At 41.0% G+C, this 15,145-nt stretch overlaps 3 protein-coding genes across 5 annotated transcripts in view; 2 read left to right on the plus strand and 1 right to left on the minus strand.

Moving 5' to 3' along the window:
• The window catches only part of alkbh2 (alkB homolog 2, alpha-ketoglutarate dependent dioxygenase), a 7,452-nt gene extending 5,821 nt beyond the window's left edge, over window positions 1-1,631 (plus strand). For both annotated transcript variants that reach the window (XM_017413994.3, XM_017413993.3), the window contains exon 4: window positions 532-1,631. In XM_017413994.3, coding sequence (XP_017269483.3) covers window positions 532-865 — 334 coding nt within the window. In that variant the 3' untranslated portion in view covers window positions 866-1,631. The remainder of the gene's footprint in view (window positions 1-531) is intronic.
• usp30 (ubiquitin specific peptidase 30) lies at window positions 965-6,657 on the minus strand. Of its 2 annotated transcripts, none has more exons than XM_017413990.3 (13): window positions 6,525-6,657; window positions 5,608-5,717; window positions 4,827-5,000; window positions 4,629-4,732; window positions 4,426-4,524; window positions 4,233-4,278; window positions 4,054-4,148; window positions 3,896-3,955; window positions 3,711-3,797; window positions 3,542-3,622; window positions 3,205-3,424; window positions 3,018-3,120; window positions 965-2,162 (listed from the first exon to the last, which is right to left on the minus strand). In XM_017413990.3, exons 1-13 carry the CDS (start codon window positions 6,593-6,595, stop codon window positions 1,895-1,897), a joined length of 1,518 nt encoding a protein of 505 aa, XP_017269479.1. In that variant the 5' UTR covers window positions 6,596-6,657; the 3' UTR covers window positions 965-1,894. The 2 variants fall into 2 exon arrangements, with proteins under 2 accessions (XP_017269479.1, XP_017269480.1); XM_017413991.3 differs by lacking the exon at window positions 6,525-6,657 and adding an exon at window positions 6,244-6,415.
• A 1,331-nt stretch (window positions 6,658-7,988) lies between these two features.
• svopa (SV2 related protein a) lies at window positions 7,989-15,139 on the plus strand. Its single transcript, XM_017414001.3, has 16 exons — window positions 7,989-8,362; window positions 9,440-9,597; window positions 9,689-9,774; window positions 9,869-9,967; window positions 10,412-10,483; window positions 10,685-10,809; window positions 10,899-10,962; window positions 11,048-11,173; window positions 11,261-11,389; window positions 11,482-11,555; window positions 11,684-11,760; window positions 11,867-11,971; window positions 12,743-12,854; window positions 12,942-13,023; window positions 13,141-13,230; window positions 13,339-15,139. Exons 1-16 carry the CDS (start codon window positions 8,328-8,330, stop codon window positions 13,537-13,539), a joined length of 1,635 nt encoding a protein of 544 aa, XP_017269490.1. The 5' UTR covers window positions 7,989-8,327; the 3' UTR covers window positions 13,540-15,139.
• The last annotated feature ends 6 nt before the right edge of the window (window positions 15,140-15,145 follow it).

Raw genomic sequence — 15,145 nt, forward strand, 5'->3', positions numbered from 1 at the left:
TGTAACAATTACATGTAATTAGCTAAATGTTGTAAAAAGTGACATCAGAAAATCAACACTACATTTTAAAACAGTGTTTGAAGCTAAATGTGACAAAATTTAGGCATGAATTTTGAGCACAAGCTCCTTTACAAACGGCGCCCCATAGTTTTATTCATAGGGTAACTTTTTAGTCAGCCGGGGTAAAATCCGGCTAGAAGTGACGATGGGCGGCGAAGGCAGAGCTTCCCTCAGGAGGTGTCGCTGTAAACCAGGGCCGGTGTTCTGTCCGCGCATGCGCATTAACTGCCAGGGGATAAATATGACAATTTTAAAATTAGGATTTTGTTTACTCAGGATGTCGTTGTCTGATGCTAACATTTGTTTGATCTGAAAACGTGTGTGAGACCAAAAAAAGAAAGAAAAAAAAGCTAAAACAAATCTGTAAGGAGGTAAATACTTTTTCACAGTACAGGAGAGAAAACAAATGCATTTATGTGAATCAAAAAAATAAAAAGAGAGAGAAACCTTTTCTATATTTTCTTCGTCCAGGTACAGAGACGGGCAGGACCACATGGGCGAGCACCGGGACGATGAGAAGGAGCTGGACCCCTCCTGTCCCATCGCCTCCGTCTCTTTAGGAGCGGCGCGAGACTTCGTCTTCAGACACAGAGACGCTCGAGGGAAACGTGGCGGCCGCCAGGTTGAGCCAGTGAAGCTGGAGCTCGCTCATGGAAGCCTGCTCCTCATGAACCCGCCGACCAACACCTTCTGGTACCACAGCCTCCCCGTTCGGAAGAAGGTCCTTTCGCCTCGCATCAACCTCACCTTTAGACGCATCTTACTGGGTAAAACATTTAAAGTGGGGCCTTTGACAACACTTTAGACTTGTCTAAATCCTCAGCTACTTCGGCCAAAGACACCTTAGAAGTAACAGATCTAAGAACATGTTTCAACAAACAAAACGTTTTTTCTCACTAAGACATAAAAAGCTAAATTGCATTTTTATTCTTTCCATTTTTATATCTGAAAACAATCACATTCAAAAGACTGCACACAAATACATTCCAGCTCACATGAATATACATTAGTGCAAACATCAGACTGGCTCGTTTCTTGTTTCCATTTTCCTGGTTTGGTATCTATTGCTCAGAGTTAAAAAAAACAAAACAAACAACAAAAATCAGGAAAAAGAAAACACCTAGAAACATCTTGACATAATTAAGCTTTGTTAACCGAGATTCATCATTATTCTACTGAACACCATTGCTGTGAAGCATCACATTTTCAGAAAATAGGTCCCCGTAGGACAGTCACTGTAGTGGCTGCACTTGTGGTCTAATGTTTTAAAAAATCTCACGCATTAAAAGGAACATGATACGTGATCCTCAGCCGTGCAGCTCTGTAAATTACGACAGTGTACAAATGACTGAGAACATCCTGTCAGAATATTAGCTGAAACTTTGTCAATTCAAACATTAATTCTGATAGTTTACATACACCGTGTGAGAGCTTTAGGTGGTTCATGATGTGTAACAACTTCAAAATAAGCCTTTCTGAGAAACCATAATCAGCTACTTTTGACTCTGTAGATCACAAACAATGGACGAGTTAACAGGAACATATTTACACAGCTTGGTAACCGTGCCACAGCTCCAACAAAAAATCTAATTTGTGAGCTGCTGTCAGGTATTCCTGTTTGTCTCGTAAAGCCACAATGTAGCACGGAACTTACAGAAAGAGTTAAATTAGTGTAAGAAAATTAGCCTTCATGATCAAAGGTATGACAAGAAACTCCTGCAGGTCCATTATCTTTGGGATTAGGAGCCTCCTGCTGGAAGTGTCCACCACACAGCATACCAACACGACGCTAAGCTACTGACGTCCAGGATGGCTTTCCTCGCAGGGCTCACCGTCACTCATCTGAGCACGGGCTGAGGCTCGGCCTTCGAACCCTCTCGTAGAAGAGCATGTAGGCGTTCGAGGACAGCACCTCGTGCAGGCTGGACTTCCGCACCGAGTCGTCCGACACCCAAAGCCACTGCGAGCTGAAGGCCGAGGAGCCGCGGGGCGAGGAAGGACTGCGGCGGTACGTGACGAAGTGGCCCGAGTGCATGTCCCCGTGGTGAACCAGCACGGCCGTGAGCTGGAACAAGTACTCCGTCGAGCTGGAAGGAAAGACGCTGGAATCAGGAGGAAAAAAAAACAAAACAGGCCGTTAGCTCAGAACGAAACCATCTGCAGGGATCGGATTTCTGAGGCCTTCGTCCACTGCTGTTCACATCGTTTCAGGAGAAGAATCTCATGTCAGAAACTGCACATCTCTCTCTCTAACAACGTCAAAGACAACATTTTCAAACCTACTAAAGATGTTTTTTTCTGTTTTAACACTGAAGCAGTTTTTCTTTCTGTAGCTCTGCTCAGCTAAAGCTTTACACTTTCAAAATACAAGTCAATGTTTCAAAAAAAAGGCTTCATAACACCATTATGTAGAGATTGAATTTATTCAGTATAAATGTGTGTGTAAAAATTAAGTTTTGAATTACTGACACTTACACAAAACACTTTTTAATTAGAGAATAATTTCACAAAATAAACAGCAGTTAATTTAACCAGATGTCAGATGTTTTGTTTTTCTTATCGCAACGTTTTGAAGCAAGCAGGTGGTAATACATTTTTAAAATAAAAGGCATGTATTTTAAAGAGATTAATTGTAGCACCTGCCTTATTTTTGCACCACTGAATCTGAAACCTGTTCAATTCATTTCCTTTTTCTAGTGTTACATTTTTCTGATTTAAGTTGCAACTTGTTTGGGAAGAAAAAAGCGGCAATGTCACAAATGTAATGCTGTAATTCCTTGGCAAAAAAATTTCTTTAGAGTTCCTTTAGAACACATCAGCCTCTGATCAGTTTAGGATGAATACATTTAGTCTGAGCTGAATCCTCTCAGTCAAACATTAAGATTGTGCCAGAGCACGATCACTCCATTGCCTTTAGTTTTCCTCATATGTGCGAGTGAAACAGCTGGTAGTTTTACCTGTAGTCGTATGTGAGGCCAAACTGTGGGTTAAAACCAGGAGAGCGAAGAAACACAGAAGAACAGGTTCCGTTAGAGAAAGTTTTGTTGTTGTTGTCTCGATCTGGAAAAGACGGACCAGTAAGTGCGAGACGACAAAAAGCAAAGTAAATGTGAGGCACACAGACTGCAGTCTTAGTAAACTCACCAGTCCCATTCGCTTTTGGTTTTTCTGTGGAATCATTTAAACTTTCTGCCTGTGGCGCTTTGGCAGCCCGTTTGAGCCGCAAAATCTGCGTGGAGCTGTTGTGTTTGTAGCGGTCCATGGATAGGAACTCTGCGAACTCCACGTGCTCCTGCCGCTTGATGGGCGTTCCTTCACCGGACCACGTCAGCCTCTGTAGGTGGATGCACAGGCACTGAGGGAGCTAACCAAAAAAAAAAAAAACCAAATCACATTTGTGTGTTAAAAAAAAACAAAAAACAACAACAGCCGATTAAAATCTCAAGCTGTCGATCTTTAGTGGCACAATGAATGCAGAGACCTTTCCAAGTTTTAGCTGTTTAACAAATGTCGTCCTCTGGCTTTCAAAAACTTGTCCGTTTAGAGTTGTACTTTGTTGAAGCTGAGGGGAAAAACAACAAACAGATGAAACAAACAAAAAGCACACTGCATGTCTGTCTTTTTGGGTAGTAAAAGGCGTATTAATGTACCTTGGTGCAGTTTTCACACTCCACTTCTTTGATTGTTTCTGATGAAATAAAATGCTGCAGGCACTGATCTAAAGAGATGGGCCGACCCTGAGGACCAACACAAAGAAATGCAAGAAACAGAATCACTTACTGATTAAAATGCTACAACATAGTTGTAAAATTTTCACTCAAATGCTTCTGCTTACCCACTGAGGAAGCAGGATGGACAGGGAGAGGCTCTCAAATGAGTCGTATCGCACTGGACTCTAGAAAGAAATGCACAGAGGGCGCTTGAATCACTTCTAATAAAAAATAACAGAAGCTAAACCACCTTTTTCCTTGAGGAAAAAAAAAACGAACTCACCTGTATTTCACAGTGCTTACATGACATGTTGCTTGTTAAACGGCCGTGAAAAGGATGCTGAAACTTCCAAGGATCCGGGATCGGATGAAGAGGAGCTGCCAATCAACCAAACAAACAAAGAGATGAGATCCATTTCTTCCTGGTTTTCACATTTAAAACACATGATTTTTATTTCATACCTCGACTTATGCAGGCCATTGTTTTGTTTTCTTGATTGGAAAGATTCTAGTAACAACACAGAGTAAAGAGTGCCTTTTAGATTAAGGTGGTGCAAAAACATCAGTCTACACCAGTGGAATCGAACGTGAACGGGCGCAACAGCCAAGGGATATTTAAGTGCATTTTGCAGCTTGAGGTTCTTGGATAACTTGCCTCCAGGGACTGCACGTCAAACAAATGAGTGACTTTGGGTTGTCGGTTTCGCTCCTCCTCCAGAGAAGACGTGAGGACGTGAAAAAGCTCGTGCGCATCCTTGGAGGGGAGAAACCAGGTCTTAATGAAACACTGCAGCATAAAGTTTATTTGTACAATTCTAAAAAAAAAAATTCCATGAGTCGCCGACTCGGTGGACTAACCTGCTCTTCAAACGAGCTGATGTGCCAGCGGTACAGTCTGAGAACGTCCAGCAGGCATCCGGCATCGAGAACGTCTTCATCCCCAGGCTCGTCACTGGACAGAGCTGTCAGGGTACGAACCGTGTGACCAAAGAGGAACAGAAACACGGCGGGTTCTTTTCACTGCACTCATCCATACGACAGGTCGGGCTTACACACCTTTTAGGAGTTGCAGCAGCGTGGTGGACAGCTGGTTGTCCTTACAGGACTGGATCGAGGGCAGACCTGAGAACTTCTCCAACCATCTGATGAAGGACGGACATGCTGCCAAGCCCTGGAGCAAAGAGTTCAAGAAGCAGGTGTTGCCCAGATTTAGCAGACCTGGAACCATACCTGCGAAGGAACACAATCATTATAAATCACTGTCACAGACATTTACTGGCTGCTGTGCAGCCTGAGTGATTACTGGTGACACTCAAAGCCCAAATCATCAGCCCTGATGAGTAACAAATAGTTTTAATGAAGCTTTTCAAAGCCCAATTAATGTTACTAATATGTTTAAAAGGAGACATTTTAAATGTGGAGCAGGAGTTAAACAGTTTCAACCTTTAATAAGAACTGGGAAAGTGAGAGCCCTTACGATTAAAATAACAAAACTGGAGAAACTAAAACGCAAACAGATGGAATAACAAAGTGCATCGTTACAACATTCACTGACATAAATACAAAAAACATTTTCTGGACTCCAACAAGCATTTTAGACAACACACACAGACAGACACCAGCAGATGCTCCATCAGCTCCATCCCAAGGTTAATACATTCCTGCTAACCTTAATAGCTTTATATAAAGACTTCCTGTAATCCCTACTTTCACGTTTAATTTAGTTTTAGTTTTATGTTTCATTGATGGTATTCTTTTTAAACCAGTATAAGCAATGTCATTTTTCTTCAGAAATGAATAAAGTTTGGTTCAGTTTAAAAGTCAAACCAATTCTTACCTCTCTTCCTCTTCTTTCTCTCTGTGATCGGGCCCCACATGACATAAACTCCAGCTGCAATCGCAGCCGCTATCCCTCCGATGACACCCCAGTTCTTTATCATCTTGTTTCTGAGAAGCAAACAGAAAATGTGTTAATGAAGACAAGAAATATGGAGAGAAGAAAGGGGAAACAAGGGGAAAAGGTAAAAATGTGAACAGTTCAGTCTGAACTGTTCTGAAAAATTGTCTCTAACTTTGATTTGAACTGACCTTGTTTATATTCTCAGATAAATGTTCTGATTTTGATGTTTAATGAGTACATTTAAGTGATATGCAACACACGAAGGAATCATTATAAGCTACTTATAAAACAAGACTTTTGCACAACAACAAATATGTCTTTGCTTCTGTTTTTGTGCAACTGTTGCACTAGTTTGAGAGTAAAACAAGCTGTCTGACCGACTAAACTATCGACCCAGTTAATCTGTAACAAAATCCACACAAGCCGCGACTTAATCACGTCAGACACAGTTTCTAACACACGCCAGTCTGTCAGAAAGCTAGGAAAGTTACTGCGATCTTATCTGACTGGTGTGTAAATACGAACCAGCATCACACCAGAGCTGCGCTAGCTTTAGCCTTTAGGCTAACTTACCAACAACACCGAGGTCAGGCTGCCCGGCGACAACTACATCAACTTCACAAATGTAAAACATCCAAGCTGCTGTCTTGAGACTAAAAATAAACGTGCCTTTAATGTTACTGCTAACGCTTTTTTTAGGTTAAGAAACATTAAGCAGGGGGATGTGTGTGTTCGCCGTCGCTCGGCGCTCAGTCCGAGGCATAAATAAATGAGAAGACGCTTCTGCCGCTGTCCCTGCGCACCAAACACGACACAAGCAGCACTTGTTGTTGGTCCAAATGGAGAGATTTTACCTGATTGCAGGTCCTGTGCCAAGAAACTCCCCTACAAGCTTATCGGAGCTCTCTGGTCTGCACCACAACATCCTGTTGGCTCTACGCGGAACTCTACATTTAGGGAGCGTGTTTCCCCACGGACCTAAAGAGGAACGGACTCTGGTGGAGTTGCGCACATCGCGATTAATATAATATATAAAATAAATAAAATAAAAAATATTATTAAATATTGAGGTTGCACAAAAAATAATAACTATATTTTTTTATTGACCCTATAGCTGACATCAGTGATGACATCACTTGGTGATGATGTCATCGGTCCCATTATGACATCACAATGATAATGGGTTTTGGAGGTTTGTGCTCTCCAAGTGCTCATAGTTATAATGAAATGTGCTGATGGTTCAAATGACCAAAGATATGATGTTATTTTTTCACTTTTCAAACTCCTGGAGTTAGAAGTATAGATGAGTGGTTCAATTTTTATTTAATTATTTTTGATCGATTGATTGATTTTACATCATTCGGACCATGTTTCGTCAAAGTTTTGTTTGTTTGTTGTGTTTTGGGATTAATGGGAAATATGTGATCAGATGGTCAAAAAGTGTTAATAATGACCCAACTTTCTTCTGATAAAAATGTTGCAAATAAATTACATTTGTTTTAAATTGCACACTGTTTTTGAGTCTCTCCTCCTTCACTGTCAGTACTGTTAATAAAAACTTTACTATTTCTTTTTATTTTACGCACACAATTTATAAAGAATTTTTAATTGTATTTGTTTTTGTTTGAACTGAAAATTGATTATGTTTTTGTTTTTATTTATTTTTTGCTTTTTTGTTGTTGTTGTTTATGTTTTTTAACTGGCTATCCAAAGCAGCAGCAACAAAAACTTACACATATCTGTTTTTACGTGATTTGACTAACTTTACTCACTGAATATCCAAACGGACTTTTAATTGCTTTGAAAGTAATTTTAAAATCATTTTAAATGAGTAAAAACTGTATGAATTTTCTGTATGAGTTCTCAAAGGTGCATTCAGTTGTGTGTAGTTTTTTTTCTTCTAAAATTATATATACTAAATGCAATATTTTGCTCTCATTGAAATCAATTGAATTATGGTTCTAATTGCATAATACTACTACTACTACTACTACTACTACTACTACTACTACTACTACTACTACTACTACTACTACTACTACTACTACTACTAATAATAATAATAATAATAATAATAATAATAATAATAATAATAATAATAAATCAGTGATACTGCCAAATAAATTGAACGTATTTAATTGTCTTCTGTTTTAAACATCTTGTACCGTGTTCTTATTTGTTCTGAACCTTGTTCTAATTAATTTTTGGATACTTTTTTTTGCCTCTTTTTGATATTTGTAACCCTCTCACGCAAAGAAATCTGAAACAGCCTTTGTAATGCAGGACAAATAAATCTGGGTATAGACTAAATACAACGAGCTGGAAAAGGAGGCTTCCTGATGTTATTATTATGTTCCTCATCTGTTGCTGCCTTTGGGTCATTATTTCAGCTTAAAACCTGCTGCCAGCTGCGGTTTCATCGCCCATGCCTCCGGCTGCTCATCACTTTCTCTCCTCCGCTCTGCTTGTCGAGCACGGCGGCCTCTGATTGGCTGTCTCGGGGACTGGCCACCTCTGATTGGCTGCCCCTGATTGGCGGCCTCTGACTGGCTGCGGGCGGACACGGAGTCACTCTCCTCGGTGCTGAAAATCGCTGCTCGTCGCGATAATGTAACCGGCGATGAGGCCAAACGGAGCATCCGCCAAGAAACACCAAAATGGACGATGACCTGTTTCAACTGAGACAACTTCCGTGAGTAGACGCCAGTCCGCATTTCGATGCACATTTGCTTTAAATCCTCCATTCCTCCTCCCCCCCNCCAACATGTTTGTCCGACGCGTCGCCCTCTGACTGCTCGTGTTTGGTTGATTAGCTCGTTTAAACCACAGATAACCCGACAGTCCTCAAAAGCAGAAGTCATCCATCTGGATTTATTATCGAGATGTTGAGTTGGATTAAATACACATAAACAAATCAGCCTGTGTGATTGTGCTGTTTGTTTACAGTCGCAGCCATGTCATACAGCCCTGTCATGTTTAATAAACAGATTTGCAGTGAACCTGATTAAGTTATCTGTCCGAACTTGTTTTTGTGTTTACTGCCATGACTCAGTGCTTTACATGACTTATGTAAATGTCGCTGCACATAAATTATTAAGCTTAATGGCTGTAATTGGATGTATTTTATAAACACAGAGGCAGTTTCCGTCCTCAAAAACTGCATAAGCCTTCAAAAGATGGTGGCATTTAGAAAACGAATACTTCCTGTTAACTAAAACTTCTGATAAACCTATCAAACTTTATAAAAGACAGTAAAACAAATATGTAACAATTTCAGCAAGGAGCTATAAAAGTAGAGTAATGATGGGTAATTTCAGTTTCACTTCTAAAGGGATGGAAAAAAATATAAATATCTTACATGTAGCACTGGCACTTCACATAGAAAGGAGGCTGTGTTGCATAATTACAGCGATTAAGGCATCACTGGTGCTCTCGAGTTTCTCTGTAAGTGTAACTATCAATTATCTGCATGTGGAAGAAGATTATAGGTTCCCTTCTAGCTGTAGAAAGCATGTAAATATGTTGGTGTCACAGAGCTGTAAAATGCCCTGACAGGATTTTCCAGCAGATCCTCAGATTTGACGTTTAAAAACAAAGTTCATATCACCAAGGCAACAACCCCTGATTCTCATTCGTGCTGTTTTGCCCTACATGGTACCAATCATCTAAAACTCACCCACAAAGAGGAACTCAATCCCCCTGCTGCTTTTCTTTCTGCAAAGGTAGTGCTCAATTGTTCTTTCTTTAACTTTCCATCCTACTTTTGCAGTGTTGTCCGCTTCCGTCGCACAGGCGAGAGCACTCGCTCTGAGGAGGATGTCGAGAACAGAGGACAGGAGGTCAGGCCGGCAGAGGACGCTGATCCGGAGCCCGTGGCCCTCGCAGAAGGAGCTCCGGTGCCGCGAGAGTTTGCCAATCCAACTGACGGTACAGTATGGCTGATTGGACCCAACAGTATCAAACTGAAGTGATGCTTCTCACACATCCCTCAAGCTTCCAGTGTTTATCTTTCCTTCAGACACATTCATGGTAGAAGATGCTGTGGAGGCCATCGGCTTTGGGACATTTCAATGGAAACTGTCCATCCTCACGGGTCTGTCCTGGGTGAGAACTGCTTAAACGCCACACAAACGCAACACAACTGTTTTTTGTTTTGTCCTCTGTACATAAATTTTCTGGGTGTTTCCTGTTTGCTTAGATGGCAGATGCCATGGAGATGATGATCCTCAGCATCTTAGCCCCGCAGCTCCACTGTGAATGGAGACTGCCGAGCCTCGAAGTGGCACTGCTCACATCGGTAACAATTCAGCAAAGTCAAAATCAGTTCTTGACCGAACTGATAGTTATTCGTTAAAATTCTTTATGTAAAATAATTTTTACATAAGGAAACAGTCACAGTGTGGGAAATATGAGACAAAACAGTTTGTAATGACCCGTAGACGTATGTTGCACCATTTGATTGATTTTTAAAGCTGTATTGATTATTCTAAGGATATGAAAGAAACATCTAAATAAGAGTTCAACCTTATTGCATTCTTAAGAAACAGTGCATTTACTGTTACATGCACAGAGATGTAATAAATTCAATGTTAACAGGAACATTTCACATTTCAGTGGCTCCAAACAAATCAAAATGCCTGCTGTAGTTTGATTATGTTGATTTGTACTGCACATGTTTCAACTGCTGCAACATAAAAACTAAATATGACGTCATAAACCTGTCTTTTCATTCATGGTACAGGCAGTATTTATTGGAATGATGATCAGCTCTTCTCTTTGGGGAAACATATCTGACAAATATGGCAGAAAGACGGTGAGTTCTACTGAAAAGCTTTGGGCATGTGATAATAGCGTTCTTTGCTGCAATATAGGTGTTAAAAACCTAGTTTGGAGTTTTTAAATGTAAGATTGTGATAACTATTGGATGACAGGAATGCTGCATTTGTGATGTTTTGTCAGAATTCGTGTACATGAGATAAATTTACATTCCATTTTTGACCATCCACACTAACAGGGCCTGACAATGAGTGTGCTCTGGACCATTTTCTACGGCGTCATGAGTGCATTTGCTCCCATTTATGGGTGGATCCTGGTCCTTCGTGCGTTGGTGGGCTTTGGCATTGGAGGGGCGCCACAGTCGTAAGTGCTCCTCATTAATCACTTTTAAAAAAAACATTCTAATTACAGAAATGAGCTGGGATTTACAACAAAGTGTTCCTTCTTTTAAGGGTGACCCTGTATGCTGAATTTCTTCCCATGAGGTCCAGAGCCACGTGCATCTTGCTGATTGAGGTACGAGTAGCCTCCTACACTACTTGATGTTGACCACAAGTCCCCTTTCTTTCCATTTTAAAGCTTGTGTATGCTGTTGTTGCAGATCTTCTGGGCTCTCGGCACAGTTTTTGAGGTCCTTTTAGCGATCCTGGTGATGCCCACTCTAGGCTGGCGCTGGCTGCTCGGCCTTTCCACCATTCCTCTCTTCATATTTGCTTTTCTGTGTTATGTAAGTGATTTATCCCTGAGTGGTTGTGCAGCACTGCGGCTGTGTGAATATGGCATGCTAACTTTTGGAGGCTGTTTGTGGATACAGTGGCTGCCGGAGAGCGCTCGGTATGATGTGCTGACAGGGAACCAGGAAAAGGCTCTGGACACTCTGAAACGCATCGCCACGGAGAACGGCGCCCCCATGCCTCTGGGGAAGCTCATTGCTGCCAGACAGGTACAACATATGCTCTGGGTTAAACACACTCATATCATACGGTCATTTATGGACTCATTTAAATTTTTTATTTATTTGTTGTTTTAAACTAGGAAGATCGTGGGAAGATTCAAGATTTATTTTCATCACACTTCCGCTGCACCACAGTTCTGCTGTGGTTTATATGGTAAGCGAGTGAATCATCCTCCTTAGCCTCACATTCTCTCTGAGCGTGCACATTTAGATCATGTTTTATTTAAATCCCCCCCGCTCAGCGTGTTTTGGCATGATTTCAAGTTGCATCTGTCAGCGCAGGTTCGCGAACGCCTTCTCCTACTACGGACTGGTGCTGCTCACCACAGAGCTGTTCCAGGAGGGAGGTGCATGTAGGAGTGAGTCAGACACACACTGGGAGGCAGTTATATTTCTACACAAAGTATCATAAGAAACAATGGCAGATGTTTGACTGAGCAGACGCTGTCTGATGTCTCCCTCTAGTGTCCAAAAGTGATAAGAAGGAGCTCCAGTGCACCTTGGAGTGCAAATATCTGAATTCTGATGACTACAAAGACCTGCTGTGGACGACGTTGTCTGAATTCCCAGGTACAAATCACTGCATCCTCTTCAAAATTCATCTTGTTCATTTAATTAAACAACAAAAGTCTTCTTCATTGTGTCTTTTTTTATCGCCCAACGACAAAAGGTCTGTGTGTGCCGTGTGTATCTGTCAGTTAGCAAAACACCTCAGGAACCACTGGAGATATTTAATGAAACTGTCAGAAAGTAATCATTTGATGAATATCGACAACTAATTAACCATTGGAATAAACCAAGTGAAGATGGCCACCACAGAAAACTGACATTAGAAAACAAAAAATGTTATTTTTACAGAGACTGAGCTCAGATTTGGTGTGGTAGTAGCTGAGAGATGTTCACAACACATCCTCTGAGCATATGAGATGTCATAATCTGAGATGATGAGATTACACATAAAGTTATTTTTAACTATAATTCTGTCATTTTTCACCATAAGATGACATTAGCATGAAAAGGGCCTGGTGATGTATTCTCCTTCAAGAAATGCTAGGCTTTTAATTTTTTACCAGCTGTGTTTTTATTATTTTTTTAGCATGAAATGATGACATAAATAATGCACCAGTGAAAGATTTAGGAACATAAGAGTTTGTAATTTAATACATTCATTTAGGCATTAATTTTTAATCATGTTTCTTTTTTTTTTAGCTCGCTCCTACAGTTAATTTAAGCGATTCCTGCTGACATATTTGAGCAACAGGCTGATCATTTTTCCTTCTATAATAACTGGGAATCTGGTGCTTCATCGCCGATGGTGTGCATGATCTTGATTTGTTTCAGGACTCCTGGTGACTCTGTGGGCGATTGATCGACTGGGACGGAGGAAGACCATGGCGTTGTGTTTCCTCATCTTCTCCCTGTGCATCATTCCTCTGTACGGCTGTGTAGGGAGGTCAGCTCGACTTTGGTTAATTTTGATGAATCGTAGACCCTTGTTTATCTGCGCTCACTCACTCACTCACTGGTTCATTCCTCACAGAGCTTCCATGACGGTGTTAATTTTCATCGCCAGAGCATTCATTGCAGGAGGCTTTCAGGCTGCTTATGTTTACACTCCAGAGGTAATAAATCCTGATAAACTGCAGCTTTAGTTTGTTTTGTGTCAAATGCAAACAGGTCAAATCAACACCTGAGTGAAGAGACACAGAAACCAAAGCTTTTTTCTGTATTTCCTGCAGGTTTATCCCACAGCGACCAGAGCTTTAGGTTTGGGAACAAGCAGTGGAATGGCCAGAGTTGGAGCGCTCATCACTCCTTTTGTGGCACAGGTAACACTGTGCTGTCATAAGTTTCTGTGCAAAACAAGAACGACTTTACATAAAACTGCAATGCTTTATTCATTTGAACAATGCTGCTGTCTGGGTTTTGATCTGCAGGTGATGTTGGAGTCCTCGGTGTATTTGGCTCTCTCTGTGTACTGTTGCTGCTGCCTCTTTGCTGCCGTCGCCTCCTGCGCTCTGCCCATCGAGACCACGGGCCGGGGTCTGCAGGAGTCCAGCCACCGCGAATGGGGACAGGAGATGATCGGCCACAGTTCAGGAGGGATCCGTCACTCCAGCTCGGGCTCCCAGGGCTGAGGACAGACACGCTGGCCGACATACGACCAAAAGGGAAACGCAGAAGAAACGAGAAGAGAGAAGAAAGCAAAACCAGATATTTGGTCTTCATCTGTGTTTCTTTTGTTTAGACACCACAGTGGCATCAGCGAGCCGGACATCACTGTGTTTATAATCTGTTAACACCATTGCTGTCATCTTTCACACTGTTTAACTCCACACAGGGTGGTTTCGTAAATGATCAACAGAAGTGCAACTGGTTGAACAAAGTGGGGATGTTTCCCAAAGCAGTGAAAGTGTGAGAAAAAAAATGCTTTAAACTACCTTCTTTTTAAAGAGCCTTAAAACTACCTAATCAGTCTGTGGCAGAGAGGCCCACTCTGAGAAAACTGCTCATTTTAGTTTACTGAGCATCAACTCTCTCATAGGAAACAGGATTTTCTTGTGCACACAAATTGCCTGCTGAAGCAAACTATAAAAAGTGCACTGATGAAGTCAAAAACAACTCTTCAGAACAGCCAGCTATTCCCATTAATAATGTTTGTTTTCATTTCATCTTTGGTCAGTATTTTTTGTATTTTTGACTTAAATCAGGAGGAAAATACAGGCATTATTGAGGTAATATTGATCTTATGTGATCATATCTACTAAAACTTTCATCAGAGGGTAGTGAGGTCAGTAACAGGACAATGCAGATATTTCCATGTGAAAAGTGCAACAGTTTCATAGATCCTTGAGCTCAACTACACACCAGAAAGCTCCAGTATTTGTCAAATATTAACCCTGTTTTCCCATCTGTTAGCTGCTGTATAAACCAGAAAGCTATCCTACGACCTACTCGAGGCGACAGCTCTAATTATTGCAACGCACTCTCATAAGGTCATTAAAAATAAGTATTTATTATATAATCATCTTTAAGATTGGTGATATGTCTCGACAAACCAAGGATGATGTGTGGTTTAGCAAACTACCGAAACAGCAGTATATAAAAGCTAAATTTCTGATAGAAACTGAAAAAAAGTATAGCTTTTTAAAAGGAATCACAGTAAAAGTTGCCCCCTGTGCACCTTATAGTATCACATTTTAATAGCATAGAAACTGAATCATTCTGCTGCAAATGATAAAAGTGGAGCTCTTAGATATCTGGCTGTAAGTAGATGTGTTCAAGATGGAATAAAATGTTTGGTATTTGGTCAAAGTGACAGTATCCTGATGCTTATTTTGCGATTTAAGAAAAGAAAAGAAAAAAAAAATCTCAGTATGTGATTACCTACAACTGGCTGTGCCTAGATAGTAAGCTTGTGATTTATTTTGTAAAACCTGTCATTAATGACGCTCCTGCAGCTCAGACCAGCTTGAACTCTGCAGACCCGACCAGAACCGTCACCTCTCTGTAAATAACGTGTAAATATTCAGCTCAGATGTCATCTTTGCTCTTGTTTGTAACAAAGGTGACGTGGAGACAGAGATTTGCCAAGCACAGGTCCAGCGAGCTGACTCAGACACCTGCCAGTGTTTGAGCTGTAGTGCTGCATTAAGTGTCTGTGTGCACAGATTCTTGTTGATGCACTGGATGTAAATGTGTATGATGTGTATGATACTACAGTAAATACTCTTTCAAAACCAG

The sequence above is a fragment of the Kryptolebias marmoratus genome, linkage group LG1, assembly GCF_001649575.2.
Source record: "Kryptolebias marmoratus isolate JLee-2015 linkage group LG1, ASM164957v2, whole genome shotgun sequence".
Classification (NCBI taxonomy): Eukaryota; Metazoa; Chordata; class Actinopteri; order Cyprinodontiformes; family Rivulidae; genus Kryptolebias; species Kryptolebias marmoratus.

Bases quoted from the DNA above. Each gene is read 5' to 3' on its own strand.
- svopa (XM_017414001.3), top strand. From the start codon at position 8,328: ATGGACGATGACCTGTTTCAACTGAGACAACTTCC. The intron at 9,968-10,411 runs GTAACAATTCAG...TTCATGGTACAG, and splicing joins AAGTGGCACTGCTCACATCG to GCAGTATTTATTGGAATGAT. The intron at 11,761-11,866 runs GTGAGTCAGACA...GTCTCCCTCTAG, and splicing joins GGAGGGAGGTGCATGTAGGA to TGTCCAAAAGTGATAAGAAG.
- usp30 (XM_017413990.3), bottom strand. From the start codon at position 6,595: ATGTTGTGGTGCAGACCAGAGAGCTCCGATAAGCTTGTAGGGGAGTTT. The intron at 5,718-6,524 runs GTAAAATCTCTC...TTTGCTTCTCAG, and splicing joins GGCACAGGACCTGCAATCAG to AAACAAGATGATAAAGAACT. The intron at 5,001-5,607 runs GTAAGAATTGGT...GTTCCTTCGCAG, and splicing joins GAGAAAGAAGAGGAAGAGAG to GTATGGTTCCAGGTCTGCTA.